Source organism: Lagenorhynchus albirostris, chromosome 13, assembly GCF_949774975.1.
Source record: "Lagenorhynchus albirostris chromosome 13, mLagAlb1.1, whole genome shotgun sequence".
Classification (NCBI taxonomy): Eukaryota; Metazoa; Chordata; class Mammalia; order Artiodactyla; family Delphinidae; genus Lagenorhynchus; species Lagenorhynchus albirostris.
Window position 1 is genome coordinate 55,064,512 of NC_083107.1, and position 20,125 is coordinate 55,084,636.

The 20,125-nt window shown below is 37.7% G+C and overlaps 1 protein-coding gene across 11 annotated transcripts in view; it reads right to left on the reverse strand.

The window, feature by feature from the left end:
- The window catches only part of MTA3 (metastasis associated 1 family member 3), a 174,868-nt gene that overhangs the window by 102,052 nt on the left and 52,691 nt on the right, over positions 1-20,125 (reverse strand). For all 11 annotated transcript variants that reach the window (XR_009544227.1, XM_060169832.1, XM_060169831.1 and 8 more), the window contains 2 exons: positions 7,942-8,005; positions 6,804-6,921 (listed from right to left, as the gene is read on the reverse strand). Coding sequence is in view for 10 of the 11 variants with exons in the window: in XM_060169832.1 (XP_060025815.1) it covers positions 6,804-6,921; positions 7,942-8,005 (182 nt within the window). In the remaining variant the exon portion in view is untranslated. The remainder of the gene's footprint in view (positions 1-6,803; positions 6,922-7,941; positions 8,006-20,125) is intronic.

Genomic DNA, 20,125 nt, shown 5'->3' on the forward strand with positions numbered 1-20,125 from the left:
AAAAGTAACAATCATAACAAAAATACCAACACAGTTAAATCTCCACTGACATTTGCACCAAGCACAAAGGTCAGTCAATCCTTTATCTTCTAAAACCCTGGACTTATGCTTCCTCCACCGAGATGTAGGTCATTCTGTAGTTTCAACAAAATAAAAAATAAAATCTAGGGTATAGGCTTTTATAAACACTGGGGAAGATATTTTTCATTCCTTTATCTGTAACTCTAAGATGCGCCATATACTGTTTTTTTTTTCTTAAACGCTCTTCATCTGTGAGAATAACTGCTTAGAAAAGCCTCAGATGAACTGACAATTTCCACACTATACTGACATTTTTCTATTGACTGTATATGAGCTAATTCAAGTTTAAAAGGCATGTATTTTAGCATAAGAGACTATTCTAATTTAATTCTTTAACTTTCAAAGAGAGACACACCCTAAATTGCCAAATACAGACAGGAGTTACTTAATTAGGAGCAGTAGACAGTTGGTGGCCCGGGAGAAGCAACTGTAATAGCGAACACTGAGCAGCAGGTGCTGTGCTAAATGCTTTACAAGGGCTTCCCTGGTGGCACAGTGGTTAAGAATCCCCCTACCAATGCAGGGGACACAGGTTTGATCCCTGGTCTGGGAAGATCCCACATGGCACGAAGCAACTAAGCCCGTGCGCCACAACTACTGAGCCTCCACTCTAGAGCCCGCGAGCCACAACTACTGAGCCTGCGTGCCATAACTACTACTGAAGCCTGCTGCGTGCCTAGAGCCTGTGCTCCACAACAAGAGAAGCCACCGCAATGAGAAGCATGCGCACTGCAATGAAGAGTAGGCCCCGCTCGCCGCAACTAGAGAAAGCCCGCGTGTAGCAACGAAGACCCAACATAGCCAAAAATAAATAAATAAAAATAAAATAAATTTTAAAAAATAAAAAATGCCTTACAAGAATTACTTCATTTGATCATCACAACACTATGATGTATGCACATACATTATTACTCACTTTTTAAAGAGGAAGAAATGGGAACCTGGAGAAGTTAAATAATTTTCCCAAGGTAACTCAGCTAAAACATAGTACAGCCAGATTTTACCCAAAACTGTGAATCCAAAGTCATTTTTGTTTAATTTTTTTTTTTTTTTTTTGCAGTACGCGGGCCTCTCACTGCTGTGGCCTCTCCCGTTGTGGAGCACAGGCTCCGGACGCGCAGGCCCAGCTGCCATGGCTCACGGGCCCAGCCGCTCCACGGCACGTGGGATCCTCCCGGACTGGGGCACGAACCCGTGTCCCCTGCATCAGCAGGCGGACTCTCAACCACTGCACCACCAGGGAAGCCCCCTTGTTTAATAATTTAATGTTATAATACTTTTAACAGTTACAAAGTTTAATATGTATATAATTTCTTAAAATTCCAATTTTACAATACAGCTAAATAATAATTCAAAACTTACTACATATGACATCTTTTTTCTATGGAAAATTCTCTAGGTAGTTATTCAAACTCAATAAAGATTTAAAATCTAAAAAACAAACCTTCACCTTCGCTTGCAAGCTACATACTGATCTTTCCAGATCTCAAGGGTTTGCTAGATGGTGGGTAGCCATAAATGAATTTTAAAATTCTAAAGCCACAAAAAAGAAATATTCACTAGCAAGACAAATGCCACAACAATGTCTTAAATTCATCAGGACACATTCACAAAGAAAGCAAGCCTGTAATATATTCTGGCATGGAGCTGATGCTTCCACCTACTCAGGATATTAATTCAAGTTCTACATCCCATGCCAATGCAAATTGGAGTGGGTACTGGTCTAAACGTACCCACTCAAGAGTATCAAAAGGGTTAGTAAGCACAGACTGCATCAAGTCCTAAATATCTGTTCTTGAATATGATGTTTTCTATGATTTAATTCCCCTGCAAACAGGTACTGGCTGTGTATGAAAGTTTCTATGATGGCAGTGTCTGTGTTTTTCAAGTGTGGTTTAACTGCTGGAGTACCTATCTGCCACCCTACTCCTTCTTCCCAGATAATATACTAATTAGAAGAAGGGGTTCTTTAAATCTTGCATCTAGTTGGTTTCCTGATTACAAGTGAAAAAAACATTTTGGATACGCTAAATGCTTTAAGTTGAAATAAGAGTCCAAAGTGACTTTCATTTATGTTGAAAAACACAATGTTTTTCATTGCTAAAGATGAACACGTATAAATAAAGCTAACAAGTTATAAACTTGGGATTTCCCTGGTGGTGCAGTGGTTAAGAATCCGCCTGCCAGTGCAGGGGACACGGGTACGATCCTGGGAGGATCCCATATGCCGCGGAGCAACTAAGCCCATGTAGCACAACTACTGAGCCTGCGTTCTAGAGCCCGCGTGCCACAACTACTGAGCCCACGTGCTGCAACTACTGAAGCCCGTGCACCTAGAGCCTGTGCTCTGCAAGGAGAAGCCACCACAATGAGAAGCCCACGCACAACAAAGAGTAGTCCTTGCTCGTCGCAACTAAAGAAAGCCTGCACACAGCAACTAAGACCCAAAGCAGCCAGAAAAAAAATAATTAAATAAACTTAACAAGAAATATATAAAATCTGTATTAAAACAAAACAAACAAACAAAAAACTTCCACAAGACCCAAAAGTAGCCTTGAACAAAGAGAAAGAATCCCTTGTGTCTGGATAGGATGTTTCAAAATCATCAATATGTCTGTCTAACTTAAAAATTAACTGCATCCCCAATAAAAACAGGAAGGAAGATTTTTTTTTTTCTGGTGTTAGTCAAGCTTGGAAAAATAAGAGGGGAACTAGCCTCACCAGATATTAACACATACTACAAAGCCTCTATAATTAAAACATGGGCTACTAGAGCATGAACAGACAGACAGACCAGGGGAATAGAACAGAAACCTCAGAAGCAGACCCAATATTATAAAATAATCAATCACCTCCCAAAGTAATCTTAATATTAATACAATTTCAATCAGAATCCTAATGAAATCTGGAAAGGAAGACATTGACAAATTGATGATAAACTATGACAGTAAGAAAAAAAAATCTCATCAACATGAGAACCCTGCCACACCAAGAAATTTTAAAGAACAACTGAGGGGAAACTTGCCCGACCATTAAACACATAAATAGATAAAATAAGCTTGGATCTATCACACAATGGAATACTACAGAACATAATTTCATGGGTCTCTATACATATTTATATAACAAACAGTCTGGGAGAACATGTTAAATTAATAACAGTGGTTAATAGTGGGTTCGAAGGGATGATCTGAGGGACTACTTCTTTTTGTTTCCAATATAATTACATTTTCTACCACAATTCATACTGTTTGCAATAAAATAAATTTTAAGATTTAAAAAATGGGAAAAGGCAAAGGGAAAACAGTAGAGCCCCTTCGTTATACTATGTTACAAAGGGACTTCATCATAAGCGCTTCTAACTGCAAGGACTGGGGGTTTTCACTGTGCAACGAAGAGACAGGATTCTAATCGGCACGGTGGCCTTCAAGTTGATTCTCTGAATCCTAAGGTTCAGTAAGGTACCTCAAGAGACTCAACAGGGCCTTCTCTTCCACTTCACCCACAACAACCTGACTTTCTTATTTAAGGTCATACTGCGTAATAAGAAAGGGTTCTATTGCCTAAATAAAGTTTGTAAACCACCCACCCGGAAGACTACTAAGAGAAATGCAATGTTAAAGGCAATTAATACTTGTTAATGTATTATAAGATCTATTATATTAATGAATATTTAGTCACAACTGGTGTAACTGCCCAAATGCCACAAGCTGTTAAGAATCTTTCCTTTTACCTGGAAGAAGAACCTCAAGGTTCTTACCCTCAAGAATTCAAATCCTTATTGAGAAGTACTGTAGAATAAATTATTGCATTTTATATATGATTTTGTTTCCTAAAATAATTTTTTAAATTCTAAGCTAGGTAGATATGCTTTCCAAATTACTAACTCTAACCAGCTTTATGCTTTTCAGGGGCAATATCATACGTAAAAGTTTTGCAGATAAGTGGGAACTCATGAGATTCCATGATCTGATTTTTATGCCCCCCCATTACTTGAAATATCCCAACTTTATTACTTGGTTCAGCATTTATCTTTACATGAGCCATACACAAAATTTTCTAGGCTTTCTATACACCTAGGCTTATGCCAGTGCTCAAGAAAGAACCAAACATAAAAAAAATAAATTAGGGAGTTCCCCGGTGGTCTAGTGGTTAGGATTTGGAGCTTTCACCGCCATGGCCCAGGTTCAATCCCTGGTCAGGGAACTGAGATCATGCAAGCCACGGCGCACCCAAAATAAAAATAAATAAATTAAAATTAAAAAATAAATTAAAATACTTCAATAAAATATATATATAAATTTAAAAATCAAAAAAATTTAAAAGCACAACATTGTAAATCAACTATACTTCAATAAAATATATATATATATAAATTTTTTTCTTATGAAAAAGAGAGAGAGGACCACACAATCCACAGCTCAGGCAGTCCAAAATTTTAAAAGTCAAATAATAAAAATAGCACACAAGATTACATGAACGACACAGTCTGCAGAGTTTGACAAGGGGAGAGATCAAAGTTCAGGGAGGAGTAACAAAGGGCTGCTTATGGGATGTAGAACTTGGGTCAGGCGACAAGCACACATGAGCACCAGGGTCACTCCTGGCTTTTGGCCTGTGCATAGATGGACCTGCTGAACTATCTCACTAAGAGTGTATACATCTGCCCCAAACTCAAAGAACTGTCACAAAAGAGGATGAAAGGTACTACATATAAATTATACCTTAATTAAAACAAGGAAAAAAAATACCTGTAAATAATTACTTGAAAGACAATTACCATTTTGTATAAAATTTCAGAAACACATGCCTTATGACTTAGCAATTTCATTTCTGGGAACATATTTTCCAGTTATATCCAGAGTACAAAATTATGCATTATATAAAGGATACAATGCAGCACTATTTGTAAAACTTAAAAATCAAGTGTTTTTAAAAATAAAACAATAAATATTTAGTGAACACTTACACGTAGTGATAAAAGTCTAAGATCAAACATTAAGGACTATAAAACATCCAAAATTATTTCTGGAAGAAAAGATGGTTTGTACAGAACAGAATGCTAATAAACGCAATCTCTCAGCCTATAATAAACGGAGTCACTACTTACAATTTCTTCAAAAAAAACTTCTAAACACAGATGAGTGCAGACGTGGCATTCTGTTCTCAAAGCTTAGTCATTACTGACTGACCTTTCCTTGTAATGAATTCATGAAAATGCAGAAGTCTGCAACCTGTTATTATTCACAGCCACCTCACCTACCCACCACTGACAATGACAATAGAACTCTATCCTGAGTTGATTTAACTTTTCTGCATATACTTCCTATAGGTAAGGCAAGGTAAAGAATGCTAATTATATAAACCTTAAGGGATAAATTCTAAACTTCTGTATGACAAAAATTCTCAATTTCTGTATAACAAAAATAAATAAAACAAGTTTAAAATCATTAACATTTTTTAAGTGAGGAGGCAGGCAAAGGGCAAATACTTTTATATTTGTTTACCTTTAATATGCAAAATACTCTTGCCAATACATATAAATAACCAAATAGAAAATACACAAGAAATTTACAGAAGAGCAGTAACGGAAAGCATAAGTAACTTTTAAAAATTAAAGAAAAAGAAAAAAACAGCAACAACAAAAAAAATGAAAAGCCAAGACAATAGTATCACAAAATGGGCAAGGGGGGTTCTTTAATAATCTATTGGTGGAAGCATTTGGTTCACTCATATGAAAATTAACAGCCTTTTTGAAGGGCAAAGAAGCATTTTCAATATCTTCCAGGGAGCTATGCTTGAAAAATATTTACACAGCATAAGTATATGTAAAGCTTTTCTAGAAGCATCATTTGTAATATCAAAAAATGTAAACACCTGAAAGTCTGTCAATAGGGTACTGGTAAAGGAAATAAATTGTGGCACATCCATGCAGACTTAAGAACTCTACAGTCACTGAAAAGAATAAAGCCACTCTGCTCATCAGGAAAGATGCTAAAGATACACTATTAACTGAAAGAAGTAACTGCAGAGCAACGTTGCAACTTGCCATCCCACAAAGACCACACCTGAATGGATTACGAGCCAGACACTCTACCAAAAAAAAAAAATACCCTGAACAATATTAGTAATTAAATATGGGTTTGGAAAGAAGGAAAGGGGGTGGTGTTCATTTTCTATATTACACGTTTCTTTGTGTTTTATTTTTTAATGGTAAGAATGTTTTACTTTTGAAATCAGAAAATAAAGGTTTTAAGTATATAATTATGACAGAAGAAAGAAAAGTCTTGCTAGGAAGATCTGTGTTTAAAATGCAAAGCTCTGAATCTCTCTGGTATAGAAACTACGCAGATCTGCCAAAATTCCCACCAAAATGTAAATGTTCACTAGATTGCAAGGCTACCATAGATAGATGACATGAAGGCACTCAGGATCTCAAGGCGTTAGTGTGTCACATTGAAACACAAGTTCAACAACACTAACATTCTTAAAGTTGTATTTAAAAGAAAAACACAGGCAGAAAACTCATGAAAGTGTGAAATAAAAAATGAATAACTGATAGATTAAATTATTTTTCATTGCCGTTTGTTGTATTTCTAAAGTTGGAAGAGCCCGTTACTTTTAAACTTTAGCCTGAAAGTTGTTTCTTCCATATGAGGAAAATATTTGAGTTTCAAGGTACATTTGTTTTCATAGGATTTGCAACCCAAAGGAAAACATACCTTCTAAGAGCATTTCTGGAATGTCTGCTTGATATCTAGGTCCCACTCTGATTTCACCTTTGTCAGCTAACAGTGTTTTCACTGAGGGATCATAGACCAATGAATAGAAAAAAGTATCCTGGAAAAAAAAAAAAAGACAGAAAATACCTAGGTAAACATAATTCCTTCTACTTTTTATAAAGCAATAAATCCAATGTCACAATAATGAAACCATAAAACTACAGAGTAGGGCTTCCCTGGTGGCACAGTGGTTGAGAGTCCACCTGCCGATGCAGGGGACACGGGTTCGTGCCCCGGTCTGGGAAGATCCCACGTGCCGCGCAGCGGCTGGGCCCGTGAGCCATGGCCACTGAGCCTGCGCGTCTGGAGCCTGTGCTCCGCAATGGGAGAGGCCACGACAGTGAGAGGCCCGCGTACCGCAAACAAACAAAAAAAAAGAAAAAATGTCCCTTTAATTCTGTAAAAAAAAAACCTATGTGTAATAAAGATTTTGGGAAAACAAACACTATGTAATTATAAAGCTTAAATACTGAAACATTATCAATAGTAAAATATTTTCCCCACAACACAAATGATAAAAGTCACATAAAACTACAAAATGTGGAATAGCCTTGCTTACAAGAATTTCCTCCCTTCAATGAAGTGCTTGCTCTAATTCAACTTGTTAAAAATGTTTAAAATGTTTCTTGAAGTTTACAGAAAAAAATATTTTAGTTGACAAAGTTTATTAGGATTCCAGGGAAGAAAGCAGACCACCAATGGTAAAATCTCATCTGCAAACAGTCTAAAAGAAATGCTATTTATTTAAAAAGAAAAAAAAGGGAGGAGGACCAAGTATACTGAAGTCATTTATTTCATAAAGCCAAAAATAGTTCTTCCACTACCAACTAAATCACGTGCTATACTTTACAAGCTTTTCATTACCAAGCAAAAGAGACAGACAGACATGGGAGTTTTTGCCAACTTTTATCTCAGTTAACCAGAAAAATAAAATTAACTGAATGCAGTCCAGTCATTATACTTTTACCATAATACTGCTATCATTGTGCAATAATTTGTTAGAAGAAGAAATAATACAAAAGTATGGGCTTCTTATGAAATAGAGGGAAAACCAAAAACAAGTATAATTGTGAATTACCTCTTTATCAAGATATGACAATACAGACTCTGTCTCATTCAGAAGGGCAACACTGCATTTCCCCCTGTTGAAAGAGGAGAAAAGTGAATAAATAAAGGCCACCTCACCCTCACAGTGATGATATATACAAAGTTAGGAATATTCAAAATGTAAAGATGGTATTAAGAAACTAGATGGCTTTTAGGAAAATCTATATATGTATATACTTGGACTCTCTACCATCTTGGTTTTGTGTAACCTAAAAAATAAGGCTGTGTTTGTAGACATTTATTGAGAGGCTAATCTGGGGAAGGAACAATGTTAGGCAGTAAATCCTTGCAACATAAAACACTTTATAGGTATTTCCTACTTTTTCAAGAAAAAAAGAAGAGTACAATGCAATATTCAGACTAAGAGCTAGTTTTTGAATCTGTAAAGAGTTAATATGAGGTAATTTTATACAAGGGATTTTCAAAGACAACACCATGCAAACCAATGCCTGAAATAACCTTCACATTTTTAAAGTAGCCACTGCATATGAGAACCTAAAATAATATACATTCACATCAGGATTAAGTAACTTACCTTTATTGAAACTGTTCTAAAGACTAGTTAAAATTTAAATACAAGAAACTCCTGTAGAGCAAGGGGCAAATAAGATTCATGGACCTTGAAGTCTCATGGCATTTACCTTTGATAATAGCTGGGTGGGTGTGTGCTTGGAAAAGAAATGTCTATTTTAAAAAAGGCTTACAGGACATGGAAGCAACCTAAGTATCCATCGACAGATGAATGGATAAAGATGTGGCACCTATATACAATGGAATATTACTCAGCCATAAAAAGAAACGAAATTGAGTTATTTGTAGTGAGGTGGATGGACCTAGAGAGTCATACAGAGTGAAGTAAGGTCAGAGAGAGAAAAACAAATACCATATGCTAACACATATATATGAAATCTAAAAAAACCCCAAAAAAGTTCTGAAGAACCTAGGGGCAGGACAGGAATAAAGATGCAGACGTAGAGAATGGACTTGAGGACACAGGGAGGCGGAAGGGTAAGCTGGGACGAAGTGAGAGAGTGGCATGGACATATATACACTACCAAATGTAAAATAGCTAGCTAGTGGGAAGCAGCTGCATAGCACAGGGAGATCAGCTCAGTGCTTTGTGACCACCTAGAGGGGTGGGATAGGGAGGGTGGGAGGGACATGCAAGAGGGAGGAGCTATGGGGATATATGTATATGTATAACTGATTCACTTTGTTATAAAGCAGAAACTAACACAACACTGTAAAGCAAGTATACTCCAATAAAGATGTATGTATGTATGTATGAATAAACAAATAAATTTTTTAAAAAAGAGGTAAAAAAGGCTTATCTAGACCTGAGAAAAATCAGGGTTATTCAGGTAGTTGTATTTATTACCACTTTTAAAACTATCCTCCCAGCTTGAGAACTTCAATATAGCTACAAATTTGACAGGAGAATTTTGATAGACTATTCAAGTTACAGATATTGGTCAGGGCTCACAAAATATTTTTTAAGTGTCATAATATCATTTGATTTTCTAAACAAAAGTCACTACTTGCTCCCCATGAAATAGCCTGCAAAAACAAATGCATCAAATATACATTAAATAGGAAGCTTGTTGTTAGATTATCAAAGTGAAGTACAATTCAAAGGAAAAAATTACCAAAAGCAAAACTTTTGCAAAAGTAAAATATTAACACATAAGTAAAAAATTATAGTTTACTAAAAAAAAAAAATTATAGTTTACTAAACATTTTGCAACTGTATATTCCTTAAATCTAAAAAAAGATTTCCTCTCATCAAAACATCTTTCTCTGTTAATCATCTTAGGTTGTTATCACTTCAAAAGATTTCTCTCAGGGACTTCCCTGGTGGCGCCGTGGTTAAGAATCCACCTGCCAATGCAGGGGACATGGGTTCGAGCCTTGGTCCAGGAAGATCCCACAGGCTGCAGAGCAGCTAAGCCCGTGCACCACAACTACTGAGCCTGCGCTCTAGAGCCTGCGAGCCACAACTACTGAGCCCCGCGCCTAGAGTCCGTGCTCCGCAACAAGAGAAGCCACCACAATGAGAAGATCCTGCACCACAACGAAGAGTAGCCCCTGCTCACCGCAACTAGAGAAAGCCCGCTTGCAGCAAAGACGACCCAATGCAGCCAAAAATAAATAAATAAATTTATTTTTTAAAAAAATAAGATTTCTCTGTGAGCATGTGGTATTTCCATATTATCCTGTCAAATCTCTAATTTGATTACCAGGAGCTATAAAGGTTTTCTGCTTTTCTAATATATTTTATTCATGCATATTACTGAAGCAGAAAAATTAACATTATTACTTCAATGCATATGTAAAGTCAACAATTACATGACAAGCTCTTACAAAGGACAGAATTACGAGCAGGGAAATTGCTCTGTTGCTGTTACCGCATCTACAGCTGCCATAGAAGAACCTCTTATGACCTGTGAATACATGCTCATACATGCAAGAGTGCTTAAGCAACAAACGGGATTTCCAAAAATAGTTACATTTACTTCTCTTGCCTCAATAACTGCTGACAAAGCAGTATTTCTAACATTTAATACTTAATCACCTAGAAAAAATATTTTTTTAAGTTCTCTAAAGTCAGGTTTGTTTTTTTTTTAAATGGAGAGGAGCAGATGCTGTAAATGTTATTCTAACAGATATCACTTGAATTTTATAGGATAACAGACACTGAAAATTCATTAAAAGAATATAGCATAGGGCTTCCTTGGTGGCGCAGTGGTTGAGAGTCCGCCTGCCGATGCAGGGGACACAGGTTCGTGCCCTGGTCCGGGAAGATCCCACATGCTGCGGAGCGGCTGGGCCCATGAGTCATGGCCACTGAGCCTGCGCGTCTGGAGCCTGTGCTCCACAACAGGAGAGGCCACAACAGTGAGAGGCCTGCCTACCGCAAAAAAACCCCAAAAAACAACAACAAAAAAACAATATAGCAGAAAGTTGCCTCCATACTGTCTGAAATGACAAAAGAATTTAATAACTAAACCATTATTTTCATATTTATATCAGGAGATAAGGAAACACTGATTATACTGTTTCAGAGGCACAACATGATTATAAAACCAATAGAAGGATAGATATCCCAACCAATCTAAAATATAAGTTATTTTTGGAAATGCACATTTTATGCAAAGAGGAAAGGATAATAGGTAATTTTAGTTCTTAATTTCTCTTTAATGTAGTATATTGTACCTTTTCCCCCATTAAAAATGAAAATGTGACACTTAAATTTTCATGTACATATATTAACAGCTAACAAAGTAAGAGGTTCAGTCAGAATTATTTTATGAAGTAAATATGAATATGTAATTAACACATGTACCACCACGCCAAGAGTTGTTGATAAAAGTAGTTTAAAAAGAGATTTAAAGTGTTGGCTTCCTTTATGCTGAACAAATCTTGGCTCACAGGAAAAAGCATGATAAATTTTAAGCTAACAGCAAACTAAAGGAACTATTATCAACTTCTGAATATAGATAACCCAATTGTTTGACCCTGAACCTCAAGCAATGAACCTAATTGTAACTTTGTGTGGGGACAGATGATTACTAGACTTATTGTGATCATTTCATAATGTATGCAAATGTCAAGTAACTATTAGTACACCTGAAACTAACATAATGTTGTATGTCAACCATATTTCAATTTTTAACATATGCAAAAACAAACTATTTGCCAGCGTGGCGGGGGGAAGACGCTCAACATTCTCAGCCATTAGGAAAATGCAAACTCAAAACCACAGTGAGATACACTTCACAGAAAACCACAAGGATGCCTACAATGAAAAACACAGACAATAACTAGTGTTGACGTGGATGTGGAGAAACTGGAACCCTAATACTTTGCTGGTGAGGATATAAAACTGTGCAGTCACTTCTGAAATCAGTTTGGCCGTTCCTCAAAATGTTGAACAGAGTTGCCCTCTGACCCAGCAATTCCACTCCTAAGCGTGATACCAGAAAAGAAAACATACATCCACACAAAAACCTGTGCACGGATGTTCACAGCAGCATTATTCATAACAGCCAAGAAGTGGAAACAACCCAAATTTCCATCAGCTGATGAATGGGTAAACAAAATGTGTAGTTCTGGTCCAAGTCCAAAGGCCTGAGAACCAGGAGTGCTGATGCTGTAAATCCCAGTCCGAGGGCAGGAGACCGAGGTCGCAGCTTACTCAGTCACACAGAGAGAGAAGTCTCCCTTCCTCTACCTTTTTGCTCTTTTCAGATCTTCAACAGATTAGAAGAGGTTTCCCCCACACGGTGGGGGGGGGGATCTGCTTTACTCAGTCTACTGATTCTAATAATCTCTTCTGGAAACACCCTCACGGACACACCCAGAATGCTTAACCAGATATCTGGGCCTCACATAGCCCCAGTCAAGTTGACACATGAAATTGACCATCACAATATCTCAATAAAGTTATTATTAAAAATATATATAATATATATATATTATTCTTCAAAACTGTCAAGGTCATGAAAAACAAGGAAAGACTGGGATACACACCAAAGGAAACTATGGAGACATGATACCTAAATGAAATGCCAGAGTAAATCGTGAAACAAAAAAAGGACATCAGAAAAAGAATGGTACTATCTGAATAAAGTCTGGAGCTTAGTCAATAGTAATACATCTATGTCAATTTCTTGGCTTTGATAAAGATGTAATGATTCTATAAATCATCAACATTAGGGGAAACTGAGTGAAGAGTATACGGGAACTCTCTGTACCATCCTTGCAGCTTTGTTTGTAACTCTAAAAGTATCCCAAAATAAAATGCTTATTTTTTTAAGACCCCCCCAAAAACAGGGGCATTTGTGTCATTGGTCTTATGAGTCTTATATTAGCCACAAACTGAATTCTGAGCATTTTTTCATGTAAAGAACCATGCCTGGTTCTGTGACTGGAAATTCAGCAAACAGTTTTATACAGCATTTAATCCATGGAATACAATGAACAAATTTTTTAAAAATTAATGAAGTTCAAAGATCCAAAATGCTTTCATAAGATTACATTTCTCAACAGCAGCAATGTAAGATAGGTCAAATGAAAAGATTCAAAATTCTGAGGGAAATTATTTCCAAACCAGAAATATATGCCTAAACAAACATCAGTCAAGTGTGAAAAACATTTTCAGATAAGCAATAACTAAAATTTTTTACATTTTAGAAGACTAATCAAAAGGAAAAGGCAAAACAATTATTAACTCCAAGGAAAACATGAGATTGTACAACAATGAATTATGTGAGGAATATTTATGCGTTCATAAAATACAGATTATTAAGTTAAATAAAATTGTGATATACTGGAAATACAAAGGAAAGGGAATGGAGAAGAGAAAGTTAAGAGAGATTTCTAAAATTTTTAGAAATGAACAGTAGCAGTATCAGAGTAGTATAAATGCCAAGGTCAATGTCAGAGAAGTTGCGAGTAGGTAAGATAGGAATGAAAAGCCAAGAAGAGAAGTTTGAGCTTAATGTGATAGCTCAATGGATTCTGTGAAGAAGCATGACAAGCAGTGCTTTGGAAAGCCCCTTCCGTCTGTGGCATGTGGAAGAAAGCAAAGCAACAAGTTATTAACCCATGATCCTGGAAATCTGGTAACAAACATGAAAGAAACTATCAAAGAGGAATTCAAGGGGGAAAAAAATCCTCTCTTGGTGCCACTTTTCCCTTTTATAACTAGGAGAAAGTAGAATGTTCAAAAGAAGGTGCTAGGATTAGGAAGCTCCTCTTCTCCAAGACAGGATGACAAACAAATTGTTTTGATTACTAGGAAAATCTCAAGCATTTCTTTCCACAACCATGTGGAACACCAGTACTCGGGACAATATGTAGGTTATCCTGTGATACAGCCCAATGCATTTCTTTCTTTTTTTTTTAGTCTTTAAATTTATTTATTTATTTATGTCTGTGTTGGATCTTCGTTTCTGTGCGAGGGCCTTCTCTAGTTGTGGCAAGCGGGGGCCACTCTTCATCGCGGTGCGCGGGCCTCTCACTGTCGCGGCCTCTCTTGTTGCGGAGCACAGGCTCCAGACGCGCAGGCTCAGTAGTTGTGGCTCACGGGGCCCAGTTGCTCCGCGGCATATGGGATCCTCCCAGACCAGGGTTCGAACCCATGTCCGCTGCACTGACAGACAGATTCTCAACCACTGCGCCACCAGCGAAGCCCCAGCCCAATGCATTTCTGCATTATGACTTTAGTTGGAGAAGAAAACACTTCAACCCACAGGGTTGATCATTTCAAAGGAAAGATTATATAGTATAAACACAACATTCAAGAAAAGGTGTGCTAAACATGTAGACTTTAAAATGTTAAATTGTGATATGATTTTTCCCATTTCTATGTTCTTCCTCTAGTCCTCCTCTTCCTTAGCAATCCTAAGAGCCTAAGCGTACTAAGAAAATAACTATCTTTATGTTACATTCATCTCTTAAGTAGCACTACTTATAGTCTCAATAGCACTCTTCTGGCTAACTTAAATTTTGTTTACAGATACCAAGAAAATTGCAAAAATCTAACATCTTAAAATAAAAATACTGACACAATGAAATGTACAGGAAGAAAACTGCCTTTGTTTGAATTTTGTTTTAAAGATTCCAAGTAAGTTTCTTTAACGTTAGTAGCCAAACTGGAGACTGCTAATCCACAGTGGAGTTCTATTTTATTACTTGTATACTTAAAACTTAGCATTACTACTTATTTATCAATAAACATAAATCTGTAAAAATTGGTTTTCTCTGAAGATTTTTAAAAGGCCTCAACACAGACTTCCCTGGTGGTCTAGTGGGTAAGACTCCGTGCTCCCAATGCAGGGCCCGCCCCCCCCCGCCCCAGCCCCGTTTGATCCCCAGTCTGGGAACTAGATCCTGCAAGCATGCCACAACTAAGAAGCCTTCAGGAAGGGAGGGGGGAAGGGAGGGGGGAGGGAGGGAGGAAAGAAGGAAGGGAGGAATATTTTTTTTAACCTTTAAGCTTTAAAAATAAATAAATAAAATAGAATAAAATGGTCTACCAAATATCCTCACCATTGAGGCATCCCTGAAATTTCAGGATACAATGGATAAGAGAATTCTAAGATTTAAAAGCTGGAAAAAAACAGGTAATATGCAGAGTATGGAGAATCTATGTGATATAAAACTACTTTCAATGACAATAGATGTTTGAGGACAATGGGGTTAGTCATCTTCAACCCAAAATTAAATTCCAAGCCAAACTATGTATCGCATGTGTAGTAATAAATTATCTATGAATTTCATTCCAGAATAGCATAGGAAGTATTAAAAAATATGTAAAAGAGAGGTTGAGTCTGATAAAGTTGATAGCCTCTGCTGTAAGTTGTTATACACTAAAACATAAAACTAAAATTAAGAGTCATAACCAAAAAACACAGAAGCCTTCCAACTAGTATATGAAGAACAGTATAATTAGAATATCACCACTCTGTAACTGTGATTAATGGAACTCCAGGCAATAAGCATCAAGTAAGTGCCAGTAACATCCAGAAATGAGAGATTATATACCTCCTAATGTACAACACCGCCTATGAAGAAGTTTTTGTCTCTTGTACTTCACTCTTCCCCAAGGCAGGGCAGGAGGAATGAAGGAAACCACGTCCTCTATTACCAATTCACGAGAAATATGAGGGAGAGGGGAACGTGGTTGAACACAGGGGGATACAATCAGCAAAATCCAAACGGTGAGAAACAAAATCCTCAATTCATCAACAAAAAAATAGCGGGGGGGAGGAGGGGAGAGAGAGATAGGGAGAGACAAAGGGAAGCCTTCATTTATTTTCCCCTAGGGCCCCAACTGATTTGGCACCATATACTGAAAAGACCACCCTTTCTCCACAACACTGCAAAGGCACCTTCATCAAATATCAAGTTGTACTATATATGTGGGTCTGTTCTGGCTTTTCTATTCTGTTCCACTGGTTTATTTCACAATCCACTTACCTGTACTACCCTACATTAATTACTGTAGCTATACAAGTGTCTTAATATCGAATGATATAAACTTCTAACATTTTTGTTCTTCAAGACTGACTTTATCAATGGTTCTCAAACTTTTTGGTCTCAAGATCTCTATTTTTTTTATTTATTTAGGCTGCGTTGGGTCTTTGCTGCTGGGCACGGGCTTTCTCTAGTTGCAGTGAGCGGGGGCTACCCTTCATTGTGGTGCGCGGGCCTCTCATTGCAGTGGCCTCCCTTGTTGCACAGTGCAGGCTCTAGGGTGCTCGGGCTTCACTAGTGGTGGCATGCGGGCTCAGCAGCTGTGGCTCACGGGCTCCAGAGTGCAGGCTCAGCAGCTGTGGAACACAGGCTTAGCTGCTCCGCGGCACGTGGAATCCTCCCGGACCAGGGCTCGAACCCGTGTCCCCTGCACTGCCAGGTGGACTTGTAGCCACTGCACCACCAGGGAAGCCCCCTCAAGATCTCTTTTAAGTTCCTAAAAATTATTGAGAACCTCAATGAACTTTTGCCTTTGTGGGTTACATCTATCAATATTTACCATGATAGAAATTAAAACTAAAAATTTAACATTAATTAATTTAAAATAAAAATAAACACATTAGCAAATATTCGTTATTAATAATTACTATATTCCCCCCCCGAAAATTAATGAGAACAGTGGCGTTATTTTACATTTTTACAAATCTCTTCAATGTCTGACTTAACAGACAACTAGGTTTTCACATAAGTAACTAGTTTACTTCATTTTCAAAGAACATCCATCAAATACTCATGTCTCAATAACCACAGTTCGGGCTTCCCTGGTGGCGCAGTGGTTGAGAGTCCGCCTGCCGATGCAGGGGACGTGGGTTCGTGCCCTGGTCCGGGGAGATCCCACATGCCGCGGAGTGGCTGGGCCCATGAGCCGCGGTCGCTGAGCCTGCACGTCCGGAACCTGTGCTTCGCAATGGGAGAGGCCACAACAGTGAGAGGCCCGTGTACCGCAAAAAAATAAATTAATTAATTTAAAAAAAAAAAACCACAGTTCATCTCTCAGTGGTTATTTCAGGCAAAAATGGTGTTCCATGAAAAAGGCAGCTAGTTTAGCTCATATTTCAAACAAGCACATGAGTTTTTTCTCAAAATGATCATCACACTTTCATGTGCAGCAGAAACGATTTATGCATGCTTCCCATTTCAGCACATGGAACATTAAAAAGATGTGTAATCTCTTTTTTTCTTCCAGTTTTATTGAGGTATAATTGACATACAGCACCATGTAAGTTTAAGGGGTACAGCATAATGATTTGACTTACATACATCGGAAAATGAAGATGTATAATCTCTTGAAATAAGGGAGAGGTGATGGTTGCACAACGTTGTCAGTATACTGAATTTTTTATACTGAATGCCACTGAATTGTACCCTGTATACCATACAGTGGTTAACATGTGTGAATTTTTCCTCAATTTTTAAAAAAAGGCATTTGAGACTTATTAAAATTAATAAATGGTACTGTTTTGCCAAGAACATTCTTAAGTGGAACTTGTCTTTTTTTTTCTTTTCTTAATTGCAAATGCATACAGTACAGTGACGAATATAGCACAGTTTGGTGACACTGACGTGATTCCTGCTGACTTGGTGCCAGCAGTTTGCCCACCACTGCTTTTGCACATGATTTTGCTTTTTTAAAATCAACATGGAGAAAAGGCAAATAACATCTTACTGTTGTTATGAGAATAGTTTTGATCTCAAAAAGGCCCGCTTGAATGGGTCTACAGGGACATCCAGAAGTACAAGAACCATGATTTGAAATGTTCTTGGTCCTTTCGATTCCCAGAGATTTTGGACTCAGCTTCTCAATTTATACACACATACACATACACAGACACACACACACATACACACACAACCCTGCTAAGCTTTTCTTTGGAATTACGTTGAATCTTTGGATCAATTTGGGAAAAACAGACTTACTGTCATTTATTTACTTAATCTTTAATTCCTTTAGCAATACTCTGTAATTTCTGTGTGGAGTTTTTACACATCTTTCCCTTTTTTTAGACATCTTTTTTTTTTTAATTTATTTTTATCTTATTTTTGGCTGCGTTGGGGCTTCGTTGCAGCATGCAAGCTTCTCACTGAGGTGGCTTCTCTTGTTGCGGAGCACGGGCTCTAGGCATGTGGGCTTCAGTCGTTGTGGGATGCAGGCTCAGTAGTTGTGGCACACAGGCTTAGTTGCTCCGCGGCATATGAGATCTTCCCGGACCAGGGCTCGAACCCGTGTACCCTGCGTTGGCAGGCGGATTCTTAACCACTGTGCCACCAGTGAAGCCCTAGACGTCTTTAGATTTATTCCTAGGTGTTTGATGATACTGTAAATAGTATCTTTTTAAACTTAATTTTCTAACTGACCTCTCTTCGCACCATATGCATAAAACAGACCTAAATATAAAAGGTGGAATAGTAAAACTTCAAGAAAACATAGAAGAATATCTTCATGATCTTAATTAAGAAATCTCTGCCCATTATAAGATCGTGACACTTGGATTGGTTTTTGAATGAGCACTCTTTCTGAGTAACAAAATATTAATTTTTTGGTTTTTTGTTTGTTTGTTTTTCGCAGCTTACGGGATCTTAAGTCCTGTCCCATCCCCCTCCCCCCCCCCCGTCCCCCCCATCCCCCTACAGTGAAAGCATCGAGTCCTAACCACTGGACTGCCAGGGAGTTCCCCAAAGTATTCTTACTCTAGATTCATTCTGCTCCTTCACATATATCAAACCTATCAGGCATGTCTATTAATGTCTCAAGAATGGAATTTTTCCAGCCTTTATTTAACTGTCCTCCTCCCCTCCTCCTGCTGTTCCATCATTCATTTTCCTACCAAATTTCTCACATATTTAAAAACAAACCAACCAACCTAGAAAGAGCAAAGATGACAATAGCAGTACTGAAGAATAAGCACTGCTTAACGACAGGAAGCTGCACACAAGGAATGTAGCTCCTCTGCCATTGAGTAAACTCCAACAATGTGCAGCCCAAATCCAAAGAATACACATAAGATTAGGAATGAAAATGCACTGAAGATATACCAAAATGTCAGTGCTGCTTGGTGGAGGGATTACAGGGGTGTGTGTGTCTTTTTTGTGTGTTTTTCCCATTTCAACAATAAATTATAATTCTTCCATTATCATAAAATAAACAATAAAAGTTTACTTTTAAATTTTAATATGCAGTGATGTTGAGGAAACAGCAAAATGGGCATATTCATAATATACTGTGGTGGGAATATAAACCGACAGAATAATTCTTGAAGGAAACAGCATTTTGCAACAAAAACATTTGGAAAATGTACCCCTAAATTAGAAACAGGTCTGCTATCAAACAGTAACAGGAGCTAATGTTTCTATTGTACTTTACTACTACTGGGGAAGGGAGAATAAAGATGAGTTTAGTTTTTAGTAGATTCCCATCTATTCTGTCTTCATCAAAACCAGCCAGTTTGTCATGCAAGGCAGGGGATTAAAATGGATGCAAAACGGCATTTCCCCTCTCTAATGTCCAAATGTCCAAACTTTTTTTTTTTTCTCTAACATCTCTATTGGAGTATAATTGCTCCACAATGGTGTGCTAGTTTCTGCTTTACAACAAAATGAATTAGTTATATATATACATATGTTCCCATATCTCTTCCCTCTTGCGTCTCCCTCCCTCCCACCCTCCCTATCCCACCCCTCCAGGCAGTCACAAAGCACCAAGCTGATCTCCCTGTGCTATGCACTGAACTCCCTGTGCTATGCCGCTGCTTCCCACTAGCTATCTACCTTACGTTTGGTAGTGTATATATGTCCATGCCTCTCTCTCGCTTTGTCACAGCTTACCCTTCCCCCTCCCCATATCCTCAAGTCCATTCTCTAGTAGGTCTGTGTCTTTATTCCTGTCTTACCCCTAGGTTCTTCATGACATTTTTTTTTCTTAAATTCCATATTTATGTGTTAGCATACGGTATTTGTCTCTCTCTTTCTGACTTACTTCACTCTGTATGACAGACTCTAGGTCTATCCACCTCATTACAAATAGTTCAATTTCGTTTCTTTTTATGGCTGAGTAATATTCCACTGTATGTATGTGCCACATCTTCTTTATCCATTCATCCGATGATGGGCACTTAGGT